Raw genomic sequence first — 21,526 nt, forward strand, 5'->3', positions numbered from 1 at the left:
AATTAGATTATTTAAATAAAACAAAAACAATCCCAAATAAAACCAGAAACAACTGTAAAACACCAGACATTTTAGCTATTATCTGTAAGATATTGCATTATTCCTGAAAGAAATATGTATTCAAGTATTTTATATCTGCTACTGATGTTTCAGCATGCCAATTCTTCAAGTTCAGGCTGACTAGCCACTTAGGAAAGAAAAAGGTTACGTAGATAACCACATCTGAAAATGAAGGGTACAAAAGCAGTTAGCATTGCACAAGCACACAGAAGCTGGCAAGAAGAAAATACATGAGATCCTCAAAAGAAAAGCAAAATAATTACAGCATTTCAGATATACACTTTATATTAAGTTTCCAGAATACATATCTTTATAGCCTTTTTTGTTGAAGTAGATAAAGGTATTAATATTGAAATTCCAGTTTTTATTTTCTGTACTCGAAGTTCTTGTTTTAACAGATGGTAGAGAACTTCCAATGATAATTCAGTAGAAATCTCTTCATTCATTACAATGACTGCTGGGCTCAGAAATGTTGCACCGTTTATGTGCATCTCTCTTTAGGACAGCAGTGAAATCCTAATTCAATATGTGAACCTTTAAGGAGCTGACCTTGCACTGGGATATTATTCAAATACAGCATGCATGTAAGTCCCCTTTTACACTGTTTTAATTTTGATTGAAATAAGATGCCTCCTTAAAGCAAATGTAAAAATGTGCTTTCCTTTCAGTTTGGAGTACATCTGTAGTACTGATGTGTTGGCCTGTTTGTTATGTTATAGTTGGCACAGACATGGGGGCTTCTTTGCCTTCATTTCACAAAAGAACAAACCCGCCCTGCTACAGACAGGAGCCAGGCACGGTATTTTCAGCAAGTCCATTACCCACCTGCTCTGCCCAATCCAATGAAGTAAAATCAGGACCACCCAACTTAATGTTAATAATTTATTTCATGAAGTTGTCCATTTTAGAGCTGAATTAGTGAAATGCAAGTGAACTGAGCCAAAGGCTCAGACTGGGCTGCCATTTTGACATTCTCATCAGGGAAATGATGCTGTAAACACCCATACTTGATTCACATGCATGGTCTCTTGGTTGCCTACAGTAATGCCCATCTGTTCAGATGGCATCATGCCCACTCAAGTTGCTCAAGGGAATACATGCTGGGCAGTGATTGGCTTAGGTAAGTATTTTTCAAACTGGGTCGGTGTCGACCTCCTTTTGGGAAGGCCCAAGAGGAAAAGGAAACAAAAAGAATTTTCATTTTTTATTTTAATGGATTGTTTTCATTTAACATTCAGCAAAAACACTGTCATCTATAAAACATGCAGTAGATGGCTTTGCTAATTCCTTGGTACCTGTGACCACAGCAAGGAAACATAAATTCAATTCTATTCTCATTTTTTAAATAAATGAGTTTAACCTGTTATAAAGTCACAGTCCATGTAGCATTAAGACCATCTCATCTGCAGAAAAGAAACCTGTCTCAGCAGGCATCATCACTTTCTGACAATTGAACTAATTTCTTCTCTTGAACATTGGTCAACACTCAAAACTGAATTCACAGGTATTATAGCTTGAATTTTGTGGGGAGGGTGGTGAGCAACACTGTGTCCAAAACTATAAGTCAGATCAAAACTATAAGTCTAATCAAAACTATGTTATTGTACAAATATGCAATTCCAAATATACAACAAACACAAAAATGCAAAGACACAGATGAATGATGTGCAGTATCATTAAAAGATTAGCCTCTTTTAGTTCCCAAAGTGGAATAATTTTCAAACATAGCCTTTTACTTCTCCAAAGCCGAAGAAGTAAAGTGAAGCTTTAGTGAAGTGCATTGTACAGTGAAGGCATTGTCTGTCACTGCTTTATCAAACAAAAAGGCAGGGGGGAGGGGGACATGTCATGCTTTCTTCCTGCAAATAAACTGTGGGGATTTTTATTTAAGAGAAAGCTACCATTAATAGAAAAAAAAAAAGGTGGGGGGAAAGAAGGAAAAAAGATGAAAATAATCCAGCTCCTTTTCATTTGGGAGACAAAAGCCTTTCAGTGCTGCGTCCATGCGCTCTTGACTACTGTTTTGACACTGTGTCAAGATGCTCCTGCTCTGCTCCAGGTCTCAGATCACAGTTGGAGTGTCTTGATACAGTGTTGAATCAGTAGTGTCAGCAAGTCTCAGAGCAGAGTCAAAGAGCCTCAATGTAGCCTCTGAGCAGGTAGAGTTAGAGACCCCTTTCCCCTAAACTGAAGTAGGCAGAGGGAGCTTAATTTTTTTTTTTTAATTGTTTGTTTTAACACATTTCAACCCAGCTGCACCAGGCTCATGCTGCTAATTAATAGTCTGTCTTGCAGAAAGAATCAGTTAACTCTCCCTACACTGAAAAGCTGTTAAAAAGCAGCATGAAATATTTTCTTGAAAGAGCAAGTCTAGGCACAGGAACTGAGGCTCTTCCTGGGAGCAGCTGGCACCATGGAGGATAGCCCTGCTGTGCCCCTGATCCACCATCCTCTGCTTCTGGAGACCCAGATGCAAACATGATGTCCTCTGCCTCTATCTGCAGGCCAAGCTCCTCCAACATCCATGGCAGCCTTCTCAGCAGCATCAACAGGGGCACAATTTTCCCAACTGTTTTGTAAAAAACCAATCATTACAATAAAAATGTTTTGAAGATTGAACACACAAAGGATTTCTGAGATTCCTCCTAGGAAAGGGGGCAAAAATGCACAGATCCCACAATTGCAAACACTGCTGCCTGAATTACCCTATCTGGGAAGGCCAAACCCCAGCTAAGACAACAGTCTCTAAAGCATTGACTGCCAAGCACTCTACCAGGCTTGGGATGAGACGGATGCCAGTCCCTTAGATGGTATTGGAGAAGGAATGAAAAAAGACCAGGGTTTGAAAAGAAAACAACTAGATTTAAGAGCCTGGATTAGAAAATCTAAACGAGTAAAAAGGCATATTCCTGTAGCTTTACATCTGAATATGCAATCCAGTCAATTTGGTATGCTAACACCAGGGGGGAACACAGATCAATGTATATAATTTAGGTCAAATGACCACTGCAGAGTGAGATGCAGGCATTCTTACAATTGAGCCAAATTTGTCCCTGATATAAATGCCTTGATTTCACTGAACTTTTAGCAGGGATATATTAGCTCTTTTGTACGGCCAATAGCTTCTCAGTAACTTGTTGCTTATGTGTACCACCCCCACATGCAAAGATGTCTCCAATTTCTCATTAGTTTCTTTTCCCTTGTGATTATTGCACTGTTCCTTACATAAAATGTTATTAAAATATAGGTAAAAATATTTATACAAAGTCTAACATTCATAGCTAACAAAAAAAATCAAAGTCATGTGTTTCAAATCCCATTTTTGAAAATTGTGTAACAAAATGACAGTAGAGTCTTCAAGTCAGCAGAAAGTACAGCAAAAGAAGAGGTGGGAGCAGGGTCTTACCTCCCCAAAAGAAGATGAAGCTCAGCCAGTGTTTGCTACGTGCCTTGAGATCCTTGGAGGAAGGTATTATTTAAGGTGCAAAGTATTTCTATGGGAAACAAACAAAGCTCACTGACTGCTGCGGTGACTTTTTTGCAGGCACTTTCACAGCAAGTGGCAGCCGGGGGTTCCTTCTCCTGTGCCCAGGCTGGTCCTGCAGGGCTCTCACACCCTCCCAGCTGCAGAGGAGCTTCTGACCCCTCCTGACCATTTGCTCTCACCCCCCGCAATGGGGATGGCTGCCCCAGCGCCCTCCCAGCTGTCTCTGGAGGTAAAAGAGAAATTAAAGATTGTATCATCCAGGCACAATTAAAATCTTTACTGGGAGAAACCTGGTAGAAAGTCTCAGAAGAGAATGAATTATGTATTTGAACACTTAAGATTTCCTTGCCTTTATTACAGCATGGGGTCTGAACTCTGCTTTCTTCCCTGCACTTTATTACATGGTTAGAAGTCCCGCAGTAGGAAACTTGCGGTTTGAATTTTGAAGCACCTATAGTGTCATACTTTTTATTTTAATATTTGTCACCAACAGTGCCGACAGATAAAAAGTGCTGGCTCCCCACAGCATGACACGTGGGATTTTCAATAGAGCTACACAATTGCTTTTGCTAAGTGCTTGCGGGGCTCACAGTGCCAAATCCCGCAAATTGCTGCATTCAGGCCACTTTGCAGCACTGTGCTAAGGCAAGGGATAGTAAAAGTTAGTTGGGACATATGCCTAAATGGCTGATTTCTTTTCAAAATACTAAGCAATTGTCTGAAGACATTTCTGCAACACAATTCTATAATTGCAGCCCTTTTGAGATGGTAAAAAATTTTGTATCACAATTTATTCTGTGTTTTGCATAACATTTTAGGAAAAAAACCAAAAAACAAAAACAAAACTTTCTTCCAGCCCCAAAATTTGCTGACCAAGGAAGTCCCAGAAGCAATGTCACCAAGCATGGTGACATTCTATTTATGAATTACTACCTCCTCTTCTTCTCCCTTATTGCCTTTGTTTTTATCCTTAATTTATGAGTATATTGTTGTTCATATCTCAGCCCCAGGTCAGTATTATGGTGTAAATTATTTCATGTGCACAGCAATGCTAAATGTATAATAGTTACACCTGAGGTATCAGGGGAAAATTTTGTATCTGTCTTATTCACAGGTCAATTAAAAAGCTGATTAAACCCAAAAAGTCTATGATGATAATTGTTGGAAATAGACTGGGATGATAATTGGTTTAATGACTGCTAAAGGAGTCATTGGGATGTGTGTCTCTCAAGGAGCCTGAATGGCACTTTAAGAGCTTGATTCATCCTGGGTGTTGGTTGTTGACTTTAATGGTATTACTCAAAAACCTGATTTGGATCAACTTACAAAATATTGCAGACAAGACAAATAATTTTTAAAGGATGTCTCTGCAGAGCTTTGGTGTCTCCCTTGAACTACCCTATTCAATGTCAACTCCTCCAGTACAAATTCTGCCTCTACAGCTTGAAGTAGCTCTATAAGGTGGGAATCCACTGAAGGTTTTATGTTTTTATACATTTTTTTTTCTAGCTTAGCAGGAAACAAATTCTATATAATAACTAGAAAATGTAGGCCGAGACCATCCTCTGCACAGGAAATTTCACTCAGAGGGTTGGACACCCAGTGAGGTCCTATTCACAGACATCTCTTTGTATTTTTCTGCCTGGAACCAAAGAAGGGGATTCATGCCAAAACCCTGCAGGATATGGAAATCTATCGGCTGTTCTGTGCTTCTGCATGTCTTTCAAAGTGGCTTCTGATTTGGGGAGCCCTAAATTAAGATCCATGGGCTTGGGGGGAGGGGGGTTGGGTTTTTTTAATAAGGACTCTAAACCTTCAATTCAAATAGCAGTCAGAAACACTCAGTACCTTTGAAAACCCCCTGACATTTCATTCCTCATACTGAGGACCCAGAACAGCAAAAATTTAGACCAAAATTATTTCTCTGGGTTAGTCAGTATTAGAGTATATTGCAGAACCCCTTGCTGCTGGTTCTCAGTCTACTTTGCACTGCCTAGGTTTGAAAAGGTTATAAGGTTATAAATCTTTCAGTGAAAACAATTCCTGCTTCATGCCATCAACATTTCCTAAAGACATCTGTGTAGGGCATCTCTAGAGGAGGCTCCCATTACTAGACCTATGCAGAAGAATAATGAGGAACTTACATCCGGTTTGAAAGACATTAATGAGTCTCTCTTGGATACAAAATATTTGTTCAACACCCTTATGGGCAGAGTAGCACAGAGCTGAGCTGGGGAGCTCTGCCTGAATAGCACGAACTGATAGGCCTCAGAAAAGTAACCACGCACAGCTCTGCAGAGAAAGTTGGTTTTTCAGGCCCAATTTACAGCTCTGGTGCTTGCTTGTTTCTGCAAAGATTGAATGTGTATATTTCCAGAACCTACTTCTTTGTTTATTCCAGTTGGGTTTTACACACTGTGGGGGTATACTGGGTTCCTCAGCGGTTCTTCTCTAATTTTTTGTTTCTATTCTCAATAACATTTGGAAAAAAACAGGGAAACAAATCACAAAAAGCTAAAGATACATTGACTCTTTTTTCCTCCCTCCAGACTTCTCTCTCACACACAAAAATATTTCAGGATTTGGGGTCAGCTTGTTAAAGTTTTTTTGCTTTCCCACAGCTTGGTGCATCATTGAGCTCCTGACGCACAGTCAAGTTATTACCTAAGTTATCCAGATTAGCAAGGACTCTGATCCTAGTGTGCCTGACATGTGTGAACATTTAACTCCTTGAAGCCTAGGGAGATGGTTGTGTACATATTCGCAGTGCAGGACAAAATAAATGCACTTTTCTGACAGTTTCCAGAAAGGAGATGAGGTTGGTGTATAATTTGATGAAATGAAACAAGAACTGGAAATACTCTGTAAAATGAGAAATTGAGGGCAGGTATGACTCTGGACTTAATTGGTATTTTATGCTCTATTATGGTGCTAAACCCCTCAGTAAGAGAAGGGTTAGCATTCCTGTTTGCTAGGACAAAACACATCTTTCCTGCCTTCTCAAGCCACACCAAACACAGCAGATTCTCCCATGGCAGACTAACTCCTGCCACTGTATGAGCATTGGGAAACTGACAACCTGGGGGCAATGCAGGTGCCACTTCTGAGGGAGGGAAACATGGAAAAAGCCAAAAGAGACACCTGGAATTTGAAAGAAATAACCCAGGTAGCAAGAGATCAGATGAGAAGTATACACAACAGAGGGTCATCCCCAACACTCCGGGTTTACCTAGCAATAGAACAGGTGGTGCAAACCTACAGCAGACATGGACAGAAATCATGGACATGGCTCCACTCAGCAGAGAACTTTCCTGGCCCTGTGCTTGCACTCACACACCCCCTCAGCTTCAGCACTGAAACCAAAGTGGAAGATGAGATTTTATGTTAGGGCCAATGCTCTTGGCATCATCACAGACACCATCAGGTCAGCAAGAAAGAGAGAGGCAAAGCTATTTAAGCTCATGCATTGCATCCACTGGCTCTGACACAAGTCAGATGCTGTCCACTTTCTCCTTTTAGACTATCCATTTCTCTTTCTACTGTCTGTATATGAGACCTTATTCTGACTTCAATCAAGGTTTCATCTTCCAGGATTCAGTGTTTAAGCATTTGAGGCTATACACTGTAATATACCATATAATGGCATTGCCTGTCTATTGGGAATTATGCTACAGGTGATCAACACAAGCCACAAGACCATCATGAAGACAAATGTTTCTGGGTCCTACTTCGGGTGAAACTCTGTCTTACTAATTATCAGCCCAAACTGTTTCTTCTACCTACGCTAATGGAAGCTCTTGACCATTTAGCACCATTACAAAAGCACTAGCTGAACTCATTTGCACACTTCCTTAACCTTCTCTTCATCACAGGCTTACACTGACATACCTTAAATAAACCAGAAAATTTACAGAAGCATAGCATCTGTATTTATAGCTTTCATGCATAGAAGCCAATTTCTTGAGGAACAGTGCCTATAAATTGCAACTGGAAGAAGATGCACTTATTTATTGCATTGCTTCCAACCAGGGAAAAAGTATTTTCTCTCTGCCTTTCCTTTAAATTAAAGGTTTGGTGAGGAAGAGCCCAGCACCTCAGGGACACAACTTCTGCACATGCAGCTTGGAGGGCTTGTTTTGCTAGCTCATTTGTTGCCTGAGAAGGATCACATGGGGGGCCAGTCATGGAAAACTGAAGACACAGATAATTTAATTTTTTAATTTCTTTTTTTTTTTTTTTTTTTTTTTTTTTTTTTTTTTTTTTTTAGTTCAAAGCAAGATTTCAGCTGATCCAAAAAGATTTGGGGCCAAAGGATTTTTTCAAGAGGGGATGCTTCATCTAGCAAGATTTCTCACACAGAGTGCTACCATGCACTCACTAACTCTCTAGTCTCTTCATTTTGAGAATACCGTCAATGCTGTACAAGGCTTTAAACACCAACACGTACTTGGGATCATCAGGAGAGGCAAAGTCCAGAAAAGCTGGTATGTACATGCTCCCACAGTTCAGTAATACCCAGCACTGCCTCGCCAACCTGCCAGAGCAGGTTGACTCACTGAGCTCCGCAGACAGACAAAGCAGTTAAGAGCCAAGTGTGGATAAAACGGTGAAAACGCTGTCACATCACCACCTTACCCAGGGGCACTGATGTCCCTAAAGCATTCCGAAGCAGGGTTGAAGCGTGATGTTTCTCACAGGGCAGCTGCGACACCCACAGATGTCACAGGGTGGCAAAACCCCCCAGAGCCGAGCGCTGCCCGAGCCCGTCTGCCTCTGCCCCCGGTAGCTCGCGTCCAGCTCGGAGCTCACCGGCTCCAGAGAACAACGAAATTCCGATTTACAAAATCCAGGGAGCCGCCCCGAAGCGCCTCAGCGGCGATCCCGCCGTGAGGGGAGGCCGAGGCGCGGCCCGGCGCGGTGACAACGGGGCTGTGTGGGATCGGCCCTGCCGGTGACAACGGGGCCGTGTGGGATCGGCCCTGGCGGTGACAACGGGGCCGTGTGGGATCGGCCCTGGCGGTGACAACGGGGCCGTGTGGGATCGGCCCCGCCGCGGGGACACAGATGGCCGCGGACGGCAGAAGGACACAAAGGCAGGGGACAGCCGCGGGCAAGGGCAGGGCCGGCCAAGCGGGGCCCGATGAGGGGCAGCACCGCACAAGGCTGGCGCCGGCCCCCTCCTCCTGGCACCCACAGGGAACGCTTCCCTTTTTTCCGCAGGAAAGGGCAATCTCTGATGGCCAAACTGAGCTAGCTCTCAGGGCAGCACACAGCGCGCTCCTCTGGAGCGGCCTGAGAGGCGATCAGTCAACGTCTTGTCTCTCTCTCAGGGTGCTCCGTGTTTCTCATTTGGACACCTCCTGTCTCCCTCTGTCACCTAATCTGCCAAGATGCTGCTTGGTGTTCCTTTTATCAGGAAATAACAATAATTCACAAATAGATCAAAAGGCATATTCTTCCACTTGCAGGAGAGGCACCTCACAGTTGTTAGGACAGCAGCAATGTAATAAAAACAGACAAAACTAAGAACAAAGCATTTCACAAGGGGCAAAAAGGAGGAAAAAAAAAAAAAAAAGGAAAAAGACAAAGCAATGAAGAGCACACCACGCTCCTACTGGCTCCAAAGACCCGTGGCTGTAGCAGCTCCCACCATCTGGGTTTCTGTGGCCATACGTGCATTGGGTTCACATGCACTCAGCCAGGACAGCGCTTGCAGGGGCCGTTCTTGCCCTGGCTGATCCCTGACAACATCCCACAGGCACACAGCACCCCTGCCCAACCTAGACTGCGCTTCTGGAGGAGAGGGGATTGCAGAAACCTCCCTGCTTTTAGGGTGTGAGCCAAAACACAGAGACCACTTATGCAGACCAGTGGAAAAATCTTCTCTGTTCACACCAGAGAGTAATTTACACATTAAAAGCCTGATAAACACACCAAACCCCACTACTCTTAGAGATGGGTCAGAGTAACTTGTACACTTTGGACACACAGTGTGCAGATTTACAGAGCAGAATTTTCCTTAATGCCACTGGGAGGGCAGTAAGGTTGTGGAGGGACACCCCCCCTGGCTCCCTGACTTTTCCCTGGTCAGTAGGATGATCTTGCCCAACCCGCTCAAAGATGTTCAGCACAAAGTGATCAGTCACCCACTCCCTCAAATGGTCCTCAAACATCTTTTGTCTGCCTTTCTTCTGGGAGGCAATTGGCTAAGCGTTGCTTTTTCCAAAATTTTGAGGCACCCGACTGAAGGTGGCGATCCTTGCTGAAAGTGATGGATCAGACAAGAACACACACAAGCATCAAATAGAACACGAATGTGTAAAGCTGCCTACATACATAATATGTGCTGGTTGCTACTTCTTGACTAATATCTCCACTTGTTTTGGATGCGTGGGTATGTAGTGAAGCTAAATGCAAAGATATTGAGTGCATAACGGCTGGTAGAGTAGACTGCTACAAATACAAGTCATTTCTTAATCTATTGTTTATATGAATTTATATTTCAGTGTTTTTCTAAACATGAAGATATTGAACTGTCTGTGTGACATTTCATTACAGATTTAGAATTAGCCATGATCTCCAACACTGTACTGGTCCTAATGCCACTTGGATCATAAAGCGACATTTTGCCTGAAGCCCATCCTCAGTCAGAATCTCAGCAATTCTGGTTGGCACTTACCTGTGAGTGATCCATGCTGCCCACACCTTGAACAGGCTGTGCCAACCCCTTTCTGCACCACCACCACACAGGAGCTGCAAGTTACACAGATAGGCAGGGAAATATCACAGGGATTATGGAAAGGCTCTCCAGCCTGTTTTCAATGCGTCATAGCTATTGAAATATAGCTGCCTTCAGAGTCAACAGTTCTGACTGCTTTCCAAATGCCTTCAGCAGCACTTCTCGGCCACTAAGAAAAAGGGGGTGAAACCTCAGACATGTACCAGAAGCTGTGATATTATCTTTTTTCCACCTGCAGTTAGGCTCTGTTTTCCCTAGGAGCTTTTAACGGATACAGGAACTATATACTACCCTGGCAAAGCACTCCCTGGTGTGATTGCAACTATGGCAGCAAAGCTGTTTTGTACCAGTGCAGGGCTGCTCTGCTCCTGCTCCCCAGTGGCACCAGCAGCACAGGAAGCACCAGACAAAGGCCCCACGTTGTGCTGCAGAGCTCTGCCCCCCAGAGCCCTGCCTGGCAAGGCTCCAGGCCCTGGGAAATGGGGTCAGACACCAGTCCTGCACCACAGCATAGGCTAAGGATCACCTCTGTGAGCTACAGGCATCCAGTGGGTCACAGATACAGCTCCATGGCAGGAACAGAAAAGTGGGCAGCTCTCCCTCTGCTTCTTTGCAGTAGATTTCACCCCCACACCCTAAACTGGATTTCTTTGGCCCCTAAGAAAGCAGTTATCAAGACAGCAGCATCCCTTGCCATGATGACTGTTCATATTGGCCTGGTTATCTCAAAAATACCACAAAATATCCCAGTAGATTCATGGCAAGATTTCTGCACATTTGCCATATCGTCTTAGGAAAGAAATATATTTTTAGAAGTGGCATTAGTCCATTGGTGTTCAAATATTACCCAGGCACTGTAAGAGCAGAAGAGGACCACAGCTGTTTTTCCCATACCTGGGGGCACAGTCTCTAGACCCTTTCTCTGAATTGGGGTGCTCATGAGTGAGAGTCATATGCCACAATGGATGAAGAAGATGGAGCAGGACCCCAGCCCTCACTCATGCTTTGCAGTCTCTTACCTGTCACAGCACAGGCTGCAGTTGAGACAGCCACAATACACAGAGTAGCACCATACAATATCAGAAGGCTTTAAGCATTCACCCATCCAGAGCAACACCAGATCACTTCAGAAGGCTGCAAGCATCTGCCCTTCTTGTTCTTTAGCCCAGCCTTTTATCCCCTCATGTTGATGCACTGCACCTGTGTGCCCCTCATTGCTAATGCACTGCACCTGTGTGCCCCTCACTGCTAATGCACTGCACCTGTGTGCCCTGTGTTCCCTTTGGTGGTTGGTCAGTGCCCCTGGGCACTCCATGGCTCATTGCTGTCAATGCTGCTCACCTGCTGCTCACAGCTGGATCTCATTAGGGATGAGGCTGGGCCAGCCCCATCCCAATCACCACAAACAGGGTACCTACACTTACCTTTCAAAGGCCAGGTGGAAAACCAAAGTATCCCTTTATTCTACCCCTGCCCATGGCGTGGTCAGGGTTTGGGACACATGAAACATGAGCCTAAGCATTGCTTGGCACTGCTGGGCTGAGCAGGTTCCCAGCACCCCGACCCATGTCCACATTCCCACTGACATGGGTAATATATGCAGCTCTAAACAGGATCCCCACGTGGGGAGTTCCCCATCTCAGCACAGTGACTGTGCACCTCCTTTTAACAAGTCAGCAGGGAGATGCTCAGACAAAGGCATGTGCTTCAGTACAGCACTACTAAGGCAGCTCTCTGAGCTGCATGGAAACATCAGTTCAACTCTTGGGATTCACAATGCAATACCTTTTCCTGAAGGTAGAAACCTGCATCTTTTTCATTTCTGAAGGCTTGCCCAGAAGCGATCCAGCATAGTTTCAAACCACTGTCAGGCAAAGAACCTCCTTTCTCAGTATCTCCATTGTAAGAACCTGCTACCTTTCTTTTGCCATGGAGAAGATGGCACATGAGCTCTTTCTACAGCAGTTGCTGTACATTGCCAGCTTTTCTTGCAAAGGCATGTCTATAAGCCTGTACTGCAAGACGCTTTTCCATTTCCCATCTTAAAGTAGTACAATTGAGTTAGGAACATGCTTCTATTATGAACAGGAATAATGAATTGGTGATTTCATTAACTAATTTTTCAGCCCTTAAACATCTGTTCTGCAGTTTAGAGAGAAATAATCAGGTTGAAAGTTAACACTCTTTTCTAGAAATGGATCATTTCAGTGGGATTTTGATGAAGAAACAGTGAGCTAAGAATAATCTAGATGCAAACAGAACTGTCCTCTTTGGAATTAAGAAAAATTAAAAAAAGTCATCCTAGCTTTGTAATATTAGGGTTTGTAAACATATCATAAGCCACATTTGAGCCTAAACTCTGTCTATTGTAGCAATGCTATTTCAGCAGAATAAAAACCATCTATCATTTGTCTCAAACAAGGCTTTTTTTTTTTTTTTTTTTTTTTGAAACTTTCCTTAAGTTAGGACTGCTCTGGTACTTCCTGCTGTAAAGATGACCCTACTTCAGTTGTGCCTGAAGTTGTGCTTTGACTGTAGCCTTCCCTTACTGTTCTCAAGGAACCATGTGTGTACAACAGGACTATCAACATCAGCAGGGATCTAAATTGCTGAAAACATGGGCTGAAGCATCAACAAGCTGTGCCACCCTTGCACTTGTAAAAAAGCTCACTATGTAAACTAATTTAGGCATTGACTATACGTCCATGAAAACATATTTCCTACAAAGTATCACTTACATGTTCCAAGCCCAGACATGGCCCAATGAGAAGCAGTTGTGGTCTAGTTCAGTGCAGCGACTTTCAAAGGCTCCGACTGTGCATGTTCCCATGCCACTGTCTTGCAAAGCCTTGTACCTTGTGGGAATGGGTAACCACATCATTTCAGCTGTCACAACTGCTGAATATTTATGATGATTATGATTCATTTAAGCTGGACACACCTGGAGAACTACATCTTTCTAACTTTCCAAAGGTGTCCATGATCCTTAAAATGACTGTTTCCCTGACCTCCTTACCATAAGAAAAGTTTAAAAAGAGTAAAAGAAAGCCTGGCAATTGGCTCTGTTGGCACTTACACAGAGCTACAATACCTGGGGATCTGGGGTGGGTAAAATACGTAGCCTCATACCATGGTCTGCAAGGCCTGATCCAATATCTGTGCATTTGTACACAATGCAGAAACTTTTTTTTTGTACTGAAAGAAAGAAGCACTGAGGTATGGGCAAGGCAGCTGTAGGTCCGGTTCCTCTATTCTTGCTGAAAAATTTAAAATATTAATGAGTATTATAAGCTAGCAATACCTTTTCATAGTACATGTTCTTACCTGATCTCAACCTACCATGGAGCCAGGGAGGTACATCCAGAAGCAAACACAATACCAGGCACAGAACCATGGCTTTTGCTTTCCCTCCTGCTGGGCTGCAGAGTGCTCTGTGCCATCAGGTGAGTGATCACTGGGATTCAGCCACCCCAGCAGCAGCAGCAGCAATGCAGGGGGCACTGACAGACAGACAAGCTCTGACGCTAAGCTCATGTATTCCCTTTATTGAACTGTACTAGTTATTGCAATCAGATTAAGTCACATTTATAAAGCAGACCATCCAGTTGCACTGAAACCGATTATATTCATTACATAGTTTTAATCACTGTCCGGTGAACTGGCAAATCCAATCAAAGCATTAGTCTTTAATTAAAAAATTAAAAAGAAATATTCAGACAATAGCCAAGCAATCACATCACAAAGCACAGTTACCTAAAATTGCAATTAAAAAGCAGTTAACAAAAAGGAAAAAAATCACACCTAATCTTTAACTATCAATATAATACAAGAAGCAACAAAGGGCAACAGCATCAAAGCAGATTTATCTAACACTATAAATTCAGTCAGAAGCAGAAGCTCTAAAGTACACTAGCTGAAGCAGGACAATAAAAAATACTGAGCATGGAATACTTTTAATCTCTTCCATTAATATTCATTTCCAGCTGCTTATAATAGCAGCGCCTCATGGCCAAATCATTAGAGTTTTACATCTGGGTTGCAAATGACACTTTGATTGGATGTAATGTTCAAATGGTCCTCCCCACTGTGCCACCGTCAAGTCTTCTGCAGAGAGGTGTCCTGTAGTGCCAGTGGCTCACTGTGCGTGCTGGCTCAATGTGTGGTTCTGGAAAGACGAAAAAAGGAGACATGCATGAGGGGCAGAATAATAGAAAGCATGCCCATACCCTCCCACTCAGTACCATTTATGCAGAGCTCAACATAAAAGCTTCTCAATTATTACAAAACAAAATGCAATAAAGAAAAAATACTCATAAGTAACAGCTGCCAATATGACATATTTGCTTTGTTCTGACAGATCTGTTAATGCTGGCATGAACTTAGAAAAAAAAAATGGTACAAGCCAAGTATAGTCATGAAGGTTTCCTTTTTTTGTTTGTTTCCTTTCACTACATATAAAGAAAATGGTAACTTCATGGGCAAAAAACCTGCCTTTAGGGATTCCCTTCACTGTAACAATTAAAAAAAGAAAAATCTGAATCGTGAGGGAACCCTTGCCATATTTTACTCTTTTATTCTCACTCATACCGGGTGCAAGCACTGGCAGCAAGAGACACCAGATTGTGACACACACTTCTCAGTCCAAGAAATACTTCGGCAATAACAGCTGAACCGCCAGCTCAGGCACCAGGGTAATATTCCCAGCAGAAAAAAGGCTGGACATGTAACCCAGAAGTTAAATCTCTTTAAAGAATATACTTTTCTCTACACATTTCTTTCAGCAGTTTAGAGTCTCTTTTGTTCCCTTTTTTCCTTTTGGTAATTTGTAGTAGCCTCAATATCATCCCAGTATCTCACATCAGAGGATGCTGACCTGTCTTGCCATTTTGTGGAGGAGCCAATAAATCGTGGAGCCAGCCTCGGAAGCGCATTTTTAGAGCAGTACCGATTCACTCCCATTTTGTGTTCTGACTAAAACCCCAGTCTTACACATAAGCCTAGCTTTATTTGTATGATTATCTAATTATTTGAGCAACTAGAGAAGTGGTTCATGGTGAGGTTTTCTTCAGCTGAGTCCCCAGCATCCCCAACTATAAAAATTCATTTGTGCTATTTCAAGCCTAAGCAATTTCCCTAGTCTCCATCTGCCTAATAACAGAGCCGGGCAAGTCCGCCAGCTTGAAGAATAAGTTTTTAAACACAAAATGAATTTTGAATCTAATTATTTATTTACAGTGATGAAGCTTTAAAATAAAGTAAGATATTTTAACTTTTCATAAATCATCTGGTCCTTCTAAGCTATCCACAGCTGATCACATCGTGATCAGGATAAAACAGCAATCCCCAGCTTTATCCAGAGATGACATCTCCCTGATGGAATCGCCCGTGCAAAGAGCTGGTGGGCGGCGGGCGGTGCGGGCCGGCTGCGGTGACCCCGTTTGCGGCAGAGCGGAGCGTTTCTGGCCCGTGCACTCCCAAGCCGTGACCGCCAGGTGTCAGAAGCGCTGCCGAGCTCCCGAACCACGGCCGGGGCTCCCGAACCACGGCCGGGGCTCCTGAACCACGGCCGGGGCTCCCGAACCACGGCCGGGGCTCCCGGCGGTGCCGGGCCGGGCTTTGGGCTGCGCGCAGAGCCGGCCCGGGCGGTGGGAGCGGGGCAGCACCACGGACGGAGCCCTTGCGAACGAAATCCCAGCTGGGAAATCATAAAGTCACTGTTCAGCATAGCACCGGCCCCTCAGACACCCCTGCCTGTGACACTGAATATGCAGAACCACAAATCAGAAATTCGCGAATTGACAGCTGGAACTGCTTTGCTTTTAGACAATTTAACACCACCAAACACAAAATTCAATGGATTTTTCCTTTGATATACATGGAAATTTTCCTGGCCTTAAGAAGGAATGACCTTTGCAGGGCTGGGTGTTATTCTCAAGTCTAACAATGACTTTATGGAGGAGGGTGGATGGAGCCCTGCACACACAATAGCAGCACTGACAAGAAGCTTGCCCATTAAACCTAGCTGGGGAAGCATGAAAATGTGAAAGAATACACAGGCTCCTCTGTGCTCACACACTCCTCAGCATTTTAACAATGGCCATTCCTTGTGCACTTCATTGCAGTTCTATTTTTAGGTCATCCTGAATATCAATAAAAAACCCAAAAGGTTTACCATCTTCCAATTGAAAGAAGGGCTATTCGTGGTAGACAAATCCATACTTAGTTAGGCAGTGTCATTTAAAAGATAATGCACAATCAGCACTGGATGCATGACACACAGCCTACAGTCAGGGAACATGATTTCAAACTTGTGTGGCTGCTGCATTGATTACACCAGGCAGGTCAATAAAGGAATGGTATGTGGCTCTAAATCTGATAATGAAGCTTTTATTGTGAGCCCTCCCTCCTCAAACATCAGCTAATAACATGCTCTGAACATTCCCAATACAAGAAATACACTGGGTTTGGGATCAGAATTTGTCAAAGGAATAAGCAGATTGTACTCAAATACTGCAGCCATTTAGAGTTGGGTCAGGCAGGACCTGAGAAATCAACTGTGCCATAGGGCTAGGAGTTAAAAAATTACATTTTCCTTATGCAAATCTTGATTTTGTCTTAGTATCTTGGGAATGTACCATTTATTTCCCAAGTAGCATTACTGACAATCAATATATTGGCCAGTGCCTGGACCATGCAGTTAATAGATAGAGCCAGGTTTTACACAGGGCCTCACAAACAGGTCTGTAATGCCTATGGACATGAGAGCCTGTGTGCTCTGCATCCTTCCCCTGCCTTTCCGAGCACATCCTGCTCAAGCCATGGGCACAGATGCCAAGTCCTGCACACCCAGTGCCAGTGAACACTGGGTGAAGGCTAAAACACCACCACTGTGTGTTTGAAAGTCCCATGAGAACCTCTCTGTATCCTCTGCAACCCATATAGGTTTCTCACATACTAAAATGTAATTCAAAACATGCCTTCAAAAAAAATGGTCTGGCAACTTGTCTCCTACTACTAGCAATTGTCATTTCTTATCTTCTTGCTTCTACTCCCTGTGCCCCGTGCATCTGCATCTCATTGGAATTGTGCTCTGCAGATGTCAGAAAGCATCTCACCCATTCAGGGCTTATGTCTCTTCTCTCACATGTGTGTTTTCTATATTTGACCCATGGTTTTTCAAATACCTTTGTTAGGCACTTCTTTGTGTGCCCAGACACAGAAAAGTCCCCTGGCTGACTAGACTTTTGGAGTAATTGAAAATCAAGTATTAAGAATGCCCCGTGCCTTAGCAGGAACAGTTTTGACCCCAATGGAGCCCCACTGGGCTGTTCCAGGCAGCAGAAGGAAATCATAAAGACCAGAAGGAAGCAAGTGCTTTGAAACATGTGATACTACAGGAGTGCAGCTACCCAAGCAGCCTAAGGAAACTTCACCCACCTTTCCAGCAGGAGGGTGGGCTGGCTGAAAACAGCAAGGGTGTGATTTTTCAATTCCAGAAATTAGAGTTAAAAAAAAAAAAAAGCCTTAATGGTGGTTTCCAGAGGAAAACAGAGCAGCCACAAAAATGCAGGCCCTCCAGGAGCACTCCTGTGTGTGTGCACATGCCTAGCAGCTCCAAGGCCATCCATACACGTGCCCGTCTGGGGCCAGCAGGAGGCACGACATCATTTGGAAGCTGAACAGGAAAAATGGTTCTTCCCAGCTCCTGTTAGACCCCCTGGTTTCTGCACAGCTCACAGCTGATACCCCACTGAATACATCATTCTGAGACATTATTGCAGCTGGAAAACTCTACAGCAGCACTAAGTCACCTGTCACGATCAAGTAAGTCACAGCTTATTTATAGGATAAGGTTGGAAAATCTCTTCTTTTCTTAATAATCATGCAAAATTCCATTAGCTATGTCAGTGGGAAAAATGCAACTACCCCAAGTCTCGGGGCTGTTGCAGTGTTTAAGTGGAATTTTCTACTGGCTGCACAATCCTCAAATGAACCATTTATGGAAGTGTCTGTGATCAAGGAACTGGGTGATGGGTTTTGCAGGAAATAAAAAGATTTCAAAGAATGGCTAATTATTGTCCATGTAGATATTGATTGTTCTCCAGATCTTCCCTGGAGACACCCCCTGCCTGCCCTCTGGATGCAGATCAAGCCATTTGTGCAGGACATCCACAATGAATATTTCTCTGTTTTTTTACATTCATGATTATGAAAACACTGGCATGACAATCTCCATTTTCAGAGCTCTGTGTCAAGAAGGAAAGCATCAGGCTTGAAAGATGATCACTTACAACAGTTCAAAGAACTCTTACAAGCTATATAAAGATCGAGAGAAAAAACACACACAAAAAGCAGCACATGATGGAGCGAAGCTCCAAGCCAGGCAGTCAAGCTGGGAGTCTCCCACACTGCAACGACACTCACTGCCAGCAAGTCACAGGTGTACTACACAGGAGCAGGTGAAAAAAATAAAACACAACTGTGAGGGGTGTGATAATGGTTTGGGGCCATAACACATCCAGTCTACAGTGCCACTGTGCATCTGTTATGGATTTAGACATTTTCTATCAGCCATTTACAAATACACTGTCTATGTGCATGAGCACATACCCCTAAAAGTCCATATGTTATACAAAGGTTGAGAAATGGCCTAACAAGGCTGGTGATACCCCAGCCTCAGGTGAAATTCATAAGCCTTCTGCAGTGTTACACGGAAACTGGGACTCTGATGAAAGGCTACAAAGCCTCTCTCCCCTTCCAAAAGCCACTGAAATGAACAGAAACCATTCCTCAAATAATTTCAATAAGAATTATGGAAATAATAGATTCATGTGACAATTGGCCAACATGAAAATTAACTGTTAATTAGCCATTGAGTGACCTATTAATCCCAATATTTTTTCTCAGGGTGTGGGGGGTCCTCCAGACTCAGGTAAGAGCCCAGGTAGTTTCTTTCTGCCTCTCCTCACCTCTGTTCAGGTTTCTATCACCTCTTCAGGCACTGTGTGATTCTAAGCCCAGAGATCGGGGTCATGGCTGGGGACACTGGGACAGTGTTTCCTCCTCCCCATTCTCTCTCCTTTTCCCTTTACAGAGCAGGGCTGGGAAACAGGAGAAGTGATGCCTCCACTGACTGCCAATGTGCACAGCTTGCCAGACAAAAACTAAACCTCAGACTCAGGCATTGACTTGAAGCAAAGGTTTGTCTCACATTTGAACATATATATAAAAAAAGACAAAACAAAACCTCCAAATTGCTACAAACAGAAGCTAGAGTGTCTAAATATTTATGAAATACCATCTGCAGCAATCTTTTTTCAATGTTTTGCATCTTTTGAATTCAAACTGGTCCAAAAATAAATCTCTCAGCTGTTATTATTCATTACATATCCATAAGCACACACATGTATGTGCACAGGTACTATTTCCCTTTAACAGCAATCTATAAAGATAAAAATCTTTATGCCTTGACTTTATAAAAGGATTACTTTAGGCAGAGGACACAAGATGACCTTTGCTTTAGCCATTGGAGATTATGCTCTCTACAGAAAGCTGTGAGCCTTAAATTGGTGCTGTTCTAATCCTAAACTGGAGAGGCATTCAAGGGATGCCATGACCCAGAAGGGCAAGAGGGAAAAAAAAAATTTAAAAAAAAAGACACACTGAAGGAGGAGGTGGGATAGGAAAGAGAAAGTGGAAAAGAAAGAAGGAGAGCAAGCTTGCTTTACAGGGTAAACTGTTTATTTTTATTTTTAATTTCTGGTTTCTACTTTCCCTTTGCTCTCAGGCTCTAAAGAAAAATCACCTTTGCACCCCCTTGCAGTTTGCATGTGCTTATTTTTAGAACTGTTTGACAATTATCCAAGGGTCTAAGACTAACAGATGGCCTGTCTTAAAGCCTCATATGTTCACTAGTTTGCACTTCTGACAAACAGTAAATGTACTCAAGAGTGTGCCATAAACAGGGCTGAATGAAAACTCAGAACACAATTTAGTTAATACACTTCATTAAAACTGATAGTGGTAACCAATGTTTCCCATAAAACCAGGTGTTAATTGCCCTTCCAGTTGTTTCAGGTAACTTATGCAGTGACATTTATATGTTTAGATCATAGTTTTTCAGGCAGCTCAGTATTACTTCTTTCCTTTCCCTTGGTATTTCACCCACTACATAAAATGCTTGTAACAAGTGAACTCCAAGTTATCATGGTATGCAATAAAAAAAAAATTGTCAGGCAAGACAGGTTCACATGTCCCTTCTTTATTTGAAGAGTCCCTTGAAATGGAGGTAGAGGCAAACGAAAGGTGGCACATCCTTTGTGAAAGGCAACGGCTGCCTGTGTTACGGCTTCCTTCATCTCTGAGCATCTGATAACTTGCCATTCGTCAGTCAGTCCCTGTGTCAGCACACTTTGAGATGGCACTTCAACAAATGCAGGTAGAAAGCTGTCCTTTACAAGTTATTGAACCAGGAAAAAAAAAATCATTTTGAGTGTCTAAGAAAATATGCCTGGAGGTTTGGTGTCGGCTGAAAAGCGAAGTTGCCCGTTTCCAATGGAAATAACTGCTTCTGAGTTACTCTGATGCTTGCACGTGATTACTCCAGGGGTAAATGCACCTTTCACTGGTGCTGGGACACAGAAACACTCATCTGTGCCGGGACTGAGCTGCCCCTGGCCTTTCTGTACCCACTGGGGAGGATGAGCAGCCTCCCTCAGTGCCTGCTCACCGGGGCACCCCCTCAGCCCCCCGAGAAACCTGCCCGGCTCCTCCGGTGACCGGGACCTGGCACTTCATCTGCCGTCCGAGGGAAGGTTCGGAATGCGTAACATTTACAGGGAGGCAAAGCCGTTCCAAACGTGACTGCCCAGATGCTGACAGCTTTTCTCGATCACTCTTCCTCCTCCGCAGCCGCCGGTGCGGGTGTGCAGGGCCCGGCCGAGCCCCGCGTCCCCGCCCGGCCTTTGTTCCGCACCGCCTCAGTGCGCTCCTTACCGCACTGCTTCTGCCCATTTCTATCGAGCCTTGGATTTTGATAGGCCTTTCTGAGTTAATCTGGTTTGAAAAAATAGCTTTCTATACGAATACCCTTCTTGGAGTTATTCTTCCCAGCGCCAGCTCCCTCATACCCACTAAGAATTATTAGATGATTCATGAATTTAATTTCTGTTCTAATTCAGGTTGTTTAGTTCTAATCAGACTTTAAACACTCACCTAACACGCTTTCCACTTTCCACTTG

The 21,526-nt window shown here is 43.5% G+C and overlaps 1 protein-coding gene across 4 annotated transcripts in view; it reads right to left on the minus strand.

The window, feature by feature from the left end:
• Positions 1-13,816: 13,816 nt before the first annotated feature.
• The window catches only part of ZNF423 (zinc finger protein 423), a 221,696-nt gene continuing 213,986 nt past the window's right edge, over positions 13,817-21,526 (minus strand). For all 4 annotated transcript variants that reach the window (XM_059857060.1, XM_059857061.1, XM_059857064.1 and 1 more), the window contains one exon: positions 13,817-14,451. In XM_059857060.1, the coding sequence (XP_059713043.1) occupies positions 14,422-14,451 (30 nt within the window). In that variant the 3' untranslated portion in view covers positions 13,817-14,421. The remainder of the gene's footprint in view (positions 14,452-21,526) is intronic.

Source organism: Haemorhous mexicanus, chromosome 12 (genome assembly GCF_027477595.1).
Source record: "Haemorhous mexicanus isolate bHaeMex1 chromosome 12, bHaeMex1.pri, whole genome shotgun sequence".
In the NCBI taxonomy this organism is placed as follows: Eukaryota; Metazoa; Chordata; class Aves; order Passeriformes; family Fringillidae; genus Haemorhous; species Haemorhous mexicanus.